Here is a 9,166-nt window from a genome sequence, read left to right as displayed (position 1 = left end):
TTACAGAACATACAAATACAGTTGTAGAAACATTGTCTGCCAACCCTACACATGGTCATGATTTCCTTAAATCTTTGAGTGAGATTTTGTTGTGACAAGAAAATGTCCTCCGTTTACCTATAGCTTTGCAGTCTCAGTTTGAGTTAAAGAGGTAAAGAAAGCTTGCAATGTATGCTTTTGCCGTTGATCATTTTAAACCTCACCCACTGCCATTGAGTCAATTCCAACTCTTAGTGACCCTCATTGAGTTTACAAGGAGGTAAATCTTCACAGAAGGAGCTCTGGTAGCATAGTGCCTAAGGCACTTGACTGCTAACCAGAAGGCTGGCGGTTCAAACCCACCAGCCACTCCTCGGAAGGAAGGTTGGGCAGTCCTACTTCCATAGTGATACTGCCTCGGAAACCCAAGGATGGGTCGCTATGAGTCGGGGCCGACTCAACGGCAAATAACAACAACAACAACAAATCTTCATGGAAGTAGATTGTTCCATCTTCCTTCTACAGAGTGGCTGGTGGGTTTTTGAACCGCCAACCTTCTGTTTGGTTAGCAGGCAAATGCCTTAAGCACTATGCCTCCAGAGTCCCTTATTTCCTGGTGTACCACATGACACTCATATAGGAGAAGCTGTGGCTGAAAAGATGGACTCCTTGCTTGAATGAACTATTGCCACAAAAGCCAAGGAGTTAAGAATCCTATGATCTGAGGGACATTTTTCAGAAAGAGGTTTTTTTTTGTTTTGTTTTGTTTTTTAAAGATACCTGTTTTTTGATTGAAGTGAAGAAGTTTTCAGTTTCTGCTCCAGTTGGCAATGGAGTAGCATTAAAAATAAGTATCAGCTTTATTAAGAGATAATTAACATACTGTACAATTTACACTTATAAAATGTACAATTTAATGGGTTTTATCATATTCACAGGATTGTATAACCTTCACTATAGTCACGAAGAAGAAACCCTGTACCCTATTTCCTCTCACTCTCCCAGCCTGAGGCAACCACCAGTCTACTTTTTGTCTCTTTAGATTTAGCTCCTTTCCCCTCACTGATGAGGTCAAGATGGGAGAACAAAGGACTAGCCAGATGAAGTGTTGATATTTCTTCAGTTACTTTATTGTTCAAAGAGACAGACTTTTTAGACACAAAATGAGAGCCACTTACCTTGCATTTCAAAGAATACTATGCCTAAAACATTTCTGACCAAGTGAAATATCTTCCTGACCATCTCTTGACAATTTGAGGGGTATATTCTGGTCACTGGAAAGTTCTCACAGCATGCCCATGATTTGGGTATGGAGAGATTTGAGACTGTGGGAGCTTCATTGCTTCCCTTCCACAAAGCTCGGGATTCCTTACATCTTCCTGATGCTATATCCTTTTCAGTACATTATGCTCTAATGCATATTTCCTGCTTTAGTGTGTACTTCTCTGTGGACTTCCTTCCTTTCTCTCTGTCTTTCTTTGTTTTTATCAGATATAAGTATCTTCAGCAAAGAAAAAATTGTATCATCAGTATAAAAATTCATTGAATTAAAATAATGCTATACCTCTGTCACAGGAGCTCTGGTAGGATAGTGCCTAAGGCACTTGACTGCTAACCAGAAGGCTGGCGGTTCAGACCCACCAGCCACTCCTTGGTTGGGCAATCTACTTCCGTAGTGATACTGCCTCAGAAACCCAAGAAGGGGTTGCTATGAGTTGGGTCCGACTTGAGGGCACATAACAACAACAACAACATACCTCTATCACAGAATATTTCTCATTACCTCAAGTTTCATCTGTTTGCCTGGTTATCTTTAAACAATCTGCTCTAACAAGTGAAGGAACTGAATTGACCCACCCTCTGTTTCCCTTTGTTCATTCCTCCCTTCCTCCCAAAGAAATAGCAATTTCAGTAATTGCATGTAGTTGTACAAATTGAAGGATCTCTGGTACATACTGGGTAGATTTTTTAAAAAAATTTAAGCATATTGTTGGGTTCCTCCTTTTTTTTTTCTTGAGAAGTTCATATGGTGAAGAATTAGAAGTACTTCTGAATATAATAATAAAAGGCTTAAGCTTATTTTGTATTTAATGTAACATTATTAGTTGAAAGTACAGTAATCAAGAAGAATTTGAGTAACAAGCCACTCCACATATTTTTTTAATAGGCTACTTTATTTAGAGTATTTATGGTTTTGTATAATTACCTTCCATTTAGTTTAGACAGACTTTACATGTTTTAAGAGACTTGCTAAAATGATTAAAGTAAAACAACTTTTTAAAAATTAAAATGTTGATAGTAGTAAGTCATTAATTAGGCTTTTTCCGAGTCTTCTATATATATATTTTTTTTTAATTCAGTAGAAATTTAAAACATATATGAATATATATATATAGAGAGAGAGAGCACGCTCTGATAGCATAGTGCCTAAGGCATTTGACTGCTGACGAGAAGGCTGGTGGTGCAAACCTCCCCCCCAGCCACTCCTTGGAAGTAATGTTGGGCACTACTTCTGTAGTGATACCGCCTCGGAAACCCAAGGAGGGGTCGTTGTGTGTGGGACTGACTTGACGGCAGTGAGTTTTTTATGTATATAAAAAACTTCTCTTTGTAGTTTTATCATTCAACCATAAATCCCTAAACACTATAGTTTAGTTTTGTGTGCTTTTTTAAAAAAAATGTTCTATAAATAGAGTCAAACAATATTTATTATTTTGTGTTTGACTCTTCGGCTTATAATATTTGAGTCAACTTATGTGAAAACAGTTTGCAGAAAAAAATTTTATTACATGGACAGAATGGAATAGACTTCACTTATGAAATAAGATGCATGTTTCACTTCTGGCTTTGTCTAACTGGCAAAGATGACTTTGAGCAAGGTACTTGAACTTTCAGGATTTCATTTTTCTTCTCTAAAACATGACACATTGGGTTATAATCATTGCTAGGATCCCATTCAGCTCTAAAATTTGGTGAATCTGGATAAATAAATGTTAAACTAAAGTATCTTCAATTTCTTTAATTTTTGTTTTCATTAGGTTGTCTTGGAGATACCCAGTTTTGTTTTAGATTTCGTCAGTCTTCTGGGCGGAAGATGTCACTGCATTGTCTCCTGGATCAATTTGACAAAGATTTACCAGTTTACTTAAAGGTTGGAAAGTAGTAATGGAAAAATGTCCATGTGAAAAACTTTAGAGCTCAGTTATTCAGTTACGTCCAATAGCATTCAGAAATGTTTTGCTTTTGTTTTGTTACTGTAGTATACAGCTGGATTTCCTAAGTGAGTCTAATTCATAAGGATTCAGCATGTGAATGAAAGAGACTTTACAAAGTTACTGAGTACATATTATGAAACGTATTATAATCCCATTGAGAATTATAAAGAGGGATTAGAACATTGAGGTAATTTCCTTTCATTTGTTAATAACTCGGTTTAGATGTGGGTGTGGATGGTGTTATACCAATAAATATCACCCAGAATTGAAGTAGTTATCCCCTGTGGTAATCCCTGCAAGCTTTATGATAGCATGGCAGATGTCTCTTTTTGATCTCTTTAAAGCAAACTTAGTTTTACAGGTATTGTTTATTAAGACAAATAATTCAGATGATTCCAGAATCTTTATGGTTTTCTCTCTCAGATGCCCTATTTACATCTCTGATTGCATGAGGAACATTTTCATTTGGACGTCCTATGAGCAGATCCAGTATTAACTTGACATCATTTGACTAAAATAAAATTTTACAATTTTCCACCATTTCCACTAATGACAGGAACCCTCTCCCAGTTTGCAGTGGTCATCCACCCACCCATGCTCTGAGTCAGTTCCAACTCATGGCAACCATACAGGGCAGAGCAGAACTGCCTCCATAAGGTTTCCAAGGTTGTAGTCCTTATGGGAACAGATTGCCACATCTTTCTTCCATGGAGCAGCTGGTGGGTTCTAACTGCCGACCTCTCAGCAGTTTAACACTTAATTATTGTGCCACCAGGGCTCCTTTTTGCAGTGATTGAAAAATAAATAAATAAACCAAACCCACTGCCATCGAATCAGTTCTGACTCATAATGACCTCCATTGGGTTTCCAAGGCTGGAAATCTTTACGGAAGTAGATTTTTTTCATGTTTTTAATAAAGAGCAGCTGGTGGGTTTGAAATGCCAGCCTCTGGATAGCAGTCACGTGCCTTACCCACTATGACACCAGAGCTGCTTTACAGTGATACTACCCATGAAATATCTTGTTGTTAGTTGCTATTGAGTTTATTCCAACTAGTGAATTATAGCTCTGGTAGCATAGTGGCTAAGGCACTTGACTGCTAACCAGAAGGCTGGCGGTTCAAACCCACCAGCCACTCCTCGGAAGGAAGATGGGGCAATCTACTTCTGTAGTGATACTGCCTCGGAAACCCAAGGAGGGGTCGCTATGAGTCGGGGCCGACTCGACAGCACATAACAACAACAGTGAATTATAGCCATCATATTCTTTCAACCAAAGATACTACTTATTAGAGCTTATTATATTTCAAGCAACTGTATTAACAAGCAAATATTACATATATGATCTTGTTAATCCTCCCTGCAGTACTCTGAGAGAGTTCCTTTTGCAAAGAGGAAGTTCAGGGTTACTGAGAATAAGAAATTTGCCCAAGGACTTCCCAGTTCTTGTTTTTTCATTGCAATATATCTTACACCAAAATGTTATTAGCCAAAGTGTACATATAATTAAAAAAAGAAAAGTCTACAATGTCTACCTATTACCTAATGAATAAAGAGCTAATGATAGTAGTTTTTCTTTGTTCTTGCTTTTTAGGCCTTCCAAATAAGAACCCCTTACCTTTCCAATTTCCAACTTCATCTCTCTTCTATACATGTGCTGTTTTAGCCAAACTGAACTATGTGTTTTTCTGAGATAGTTTGTACTTTTCTGTCTCTGAGTGTTTTTGCCCAAACTCTTGGCCCTCTAAACCTGGAATGGCTCCATCTTTGTCTTTGCTTAAGTCACATCCACCCTTTAACATGCTACTTAAACATAGCTGCTGCTATGAAATCTTTACCAATTCCCTTAGACAGAGATAATCTCTTCTTTCTTGGCCTCCTTGTAACATTTTGTGCTTTCTTTGTGGTATCTGCCCTTCTATTACATAATAGTCATTTTTGTACTTTTCTTATCCCTCCTAGATTGTGATCTCCTTAAAGAACTGTGTCTTATGCATCTTTTTATCTTCTATCACAATGACTTGTTCAAAGTAGGTGGTCAATAAATATTTGTTTAAAGAGTGACAGTCAGAAATTAGTAACAGGCCAGAGTTTATCCCATTAGAATGTAGAAGCTTCTTAAGGTTTTGGGAATGTAATTATTTCTCCAGTAGTATGTTTTATTATTATTGGGATACAATACATTAGCTTCATAAGATTCACACTGGCATTTAACGCTTTTTATTTTCTCTCTTGAAATTTTATACTAGGACTTCATTTTGTTAAAAGACTGACCTGACCTTTAAGCCTTTACAAATTCAAAATTGTAGGCAGAATTTTTTTCCCCCTAAACATAGCTCTGGATAAAACTTAAAATTTTGTTGTTTCCTCAATTCCAATAATTAGTATAGATATGAATAAAGAATATAAATTGAGTAATTTTTAAGGGGAATAATATGACTTCTTTGCTTTAGTTATGTTTGTTTCATCTTTGGGCAGTCACAATGTTTTTAACTGGCATTTATGGGCATGATTATTTTGTTGGTGAGAAGACACAACTAGTTTTTTGTGTATTCCTCATGTCTCAGTCGGGTTTATAAAGAAACCTGATGTTAATACTAAAAGATAGTAATATTTATATATGTATTTTTATCATCTGTCATTTCTTTCATAGAAGGACCCTGCTTATTTTTATGGATATGTGTATTTCCGACAAGTTCGAGATAAAACTCTGAAAAGAGGCTACTTCCAGAAGGTAACTTTCAGATAAACTAATAGAAAAAGTTTTTCGTATTGTTATTAGGAAAATACAAACTGATAATTCTGCAGTCTCTGATATTTTATCTTTAAACATACTAGAATTTATATCTTACCTTTGTTTTTTAGATTATAGACATCTGTCCCTGAATTTTAACCTATTGTTGAATTTTGCCTTTCTGTGCTAGAATCCTCCTAATAAATTACAGTTATTATAGGAACTCTGTAAAAAGCCAGAATAGTCTACCTAATTTTTATATTTTGCAATAAGGGAACAACTAAAAAGATTGTAATATTATTACCACTAATGAAAATCTGCAATAGTCTTTTTTTTTTTTTTTAAAGTAAGGGCCAGTAAAAAACTTTAACAACATTCCTAGCTATTATTGTTTCTACTACAAATGTACAGTCTTTTTCTTTCTTACAAATAAATAAATAAAGCCATTGCTATTTAATTCTAGCTAGAAGGAAAACAGTCTTTCATAAACCAGAATTTGCCTCAACTAATTGATGCTATAGGAGCTCTGGTAGCGTAGTGCCTAAGGCATTTGACTGCTAACCAGAAGGCTGGAGGTTCAAACCCACCAGCCACTCCTTGGAAGGAAGGTTGGGCAATCTACTGTAGTGATACCACCTCAGAAACCCAAGGAGGGGTAGCTATGAGTCGAGTCCAATGCTAGGACACATAACAATAACAACAAATTGATGCTACATAATCTATAGCAGGAGTGGTCATATGATAGTATCACAATTTATAAGTATTTAACAGTTAATCTCTAAAATATAACAGTCATAGGTCTTAGTTTGCAAAACCTTCGCATTCTGCTCTTTTCTCTTTAGGAATAGCTTATCTGATTAATTTCTGATACTGCGTTGCTATTAACCCCAGTAGGTAGGCATTGGAAATTATTCATGGCATTCGTCGGTTAAAAGGAAATTCTTTTTGCTGAAGGGCAGGAAAATATGTCTTTATGATGTTAAAGTGTAGTGATAGGTTAACCTTTTGCCTTCTGCAGTTACAATTTTATGTTTCCTTTAAGCAATTCACTGTAAAAGGCTTTTTATTTCAAAATCCACACTTACTGGTGAATGTGGCTTGTTAGTATTGACTCATGCAAGAAATGAATGACAAATTTAAGATTATAATCGTTATGTATTTAAAACGTTTCTTTTTCTCCTCTAGTCCTTGGTTTTGATCAGCAAGCTACCTTATATCCATTTTTTTCACACTGTGCTAAAACAGATAGCACCGGAGTATTTTGAAAAGAGCGAACCTTATTTGGAAGCAGGTAAGTTAAACATTGTGTGAGTCATGTGACCCTTATGAATGAGTTTTTAAAAACTCAGTAGAAATGAGTGGTAAAATCAAGTTGACTTTGTAGAAACATTAGATAAGAATTTAAGGACTGTATAGTAGGAGATGTAAAATTCTTCTGGTATCTTTACCTACAAACATTAAAGATTTTATCTTTTGTTATCATCACTTATAACATCTTATTGCCGCTGAGTTGATTACCACTCCTGGCGACCCTCCTAGGGTTTCTAAGACTATAATCTAGACTGCCACATCTTTCTCCCACAGAGTGGCTGGTGGATTCAGACTGATGACCTTTCAGTTAGTAGCTGAGCACTTACTTAACCTTTCCCTCATAGCATAGATGATGCCTGTTTATTAAGTTAATAATATCCAGACATTCTATCAGTGCTTTTGAAGAGAAATCCTTATGCCATTTGATACAGAAGGAAGACTTTGGCCAAGTAGTGTTCTTTTGTAGCTAATTTTAGTTGTAATAAGTACATAGGAAAACTCCCTTTAAAACTATTTAATTTTTTGTTTTCAGATAACTTATAATTTATATTCTAGAATATATGTATATTTCTAAATGAAATGTAAGTTTCATTACTTTTCCTTTTATCTTCCATCCTTCCTGGTGTATGTGTGTGTTTGTATTTCTGAACATTTCATTGTGGTTTGGGTATTTTGTGACAGTAGTTATAATCCCCTCTGTGTGAACAGCACTCTTCCAATTTCCTCCTTGGATTCCCTATTTCTATTCACCCATACTTTCTGCCCCTTCCTGCCTTCTGAACTTTGTTTTTGGACACATGCTGCTCCTTAGTCTCATATGGTTCATCTTCCCAGTATATTTTTACTTAAATCATAAAAGGTAGAATTTTAATTTCTAATGCCCATTTTTAATATTTTGTTATTTCCCCTTACACTAAGGAAATACTTTACTGTATTTTTCAGCTTGTAATGATGTTGATCGATGGCCTGCTCCAGTGCCTGGAAAAACATTACACCTGCCTATCATGGGGGTGGTAATGAAGGTAATACCTTGTACCTTATTTGTTTCCTTAAACAACTATGTAGAAAGCTCACACATGGGGTTTGTTTTCACTTCCTAATAATACTCAGCCTTTCTTGCTTTCGCTTGCTTCTTGTTGATGTGAGGAGTTAACATAATTCATCCTGCAGCAGGTGACGAATAGGTATACTAGTACAGGAACCACCAGTCCCATTGTATCCTGTGTAGTTTGCACCAGGGTGCCATTTATATATTATACATGTGAATGTAAATTCTGCCCTTTGGATTTGTGCAACTCCATCATCCTATCAGTGCCTCTAGACATGTGTGGTCTTCAGAAACAGATCCCTCAGTTGTAGGATTGAGTATGAATTAATAAAAATTAAGAGATATTAGGAAAACTGAGACTTCTGGTAAGATGGAGGAATAGGCAAACAAGTTACACAGACCCTCTTCAACAAAAGAAAAAAGAAACCAACTAAGAGAGATACAGAAGATAATCCTGGAGCCCTGATCTTTGAAAGGAAGTATACAGAAGTGGGTTAGGCACCAACTAGTGGGAAAACCTGAATGAAAACAGGACCTAAGAATAGGCTCCGATCAACAAGACCAGAAGTTGGTTTTTTGAAAAGATCAATAAAATTGACAAACCACTGGAAAATTTAACAAAGGAAAAGAGGGAGAGAATACAAATAACATGAATAAGAAACGAAATGGGTGACATCACAACAGAACCAACTGAAATAAAAAGGATAATATCAGGATACCACGAAGAACTGTACCCCAACAAATTTGAAAATCTGGAAGAAATGGACAGTTTTCTAGAAACATACCACTTACCTAAACTAACACAGCTTGATGTGGAAAAGTTGAACAGGCCCATCACAAAAGAAGAAATTGAACAGGTCATCAAAAAATTACCAACTAA

At 36.0% G+C, this 9,166-nt stretch overlaps 1 protein-coding gene across 1 annotated transcript in view; it reads left to right on the top strand.

Annotated features, from left to right (window-relative positions):
- The window catches only part of DENND6A (DENN domain containing 6A), a 90,324-nt gene that overhangs the window by 36,546 nt on the left and 44,612 nt on the right, over positions 1 to 9,166 (top strand). Inside the window, exons 4-7 of the mRNA XM_007937267.2 lie at positions 3,018 to 3,130; positions 5,847 to 5,927; positions 7,113 to 7,218; positions 8,181 to 8,260. Of these exons, the coding sequence (XP_007935458.1) occupies positions 3,018 to 3,130; positions 5,847 to 5,927; positions 7,113 to 7,218; positions 8,181 to 8,260 (380 nt within the window). The remainder of the gene's footprint in view (positions 1 to 3,017; positions 3,131 to 5,846; positions 5,928 to 7,112; positions 7,219 to 8,180; positions 8,261 to 9,166) is intronic.

Source organism: Orycteropus afer, unplaced genomic scaffold (assembly GCF_000298275.1).
Source record: "Orycteropus afer afer isolate SDZICR_OR568_19922 unplaced genomic scaffold, OryAfe1.0 scaffold00041, whole genome shotgun sequence".
Taxonomy (NCBI): Eukaryota; Metazoa; Chordata; class Mammalia; order Tubulidentata; family Orycteropodidae; genus Orycteropus; species Orycteropus afer.
Note: the sequence above shows the minus strand (reverse complement) of the source record. Positions and strands in the feature narration are given on the sequence as shown.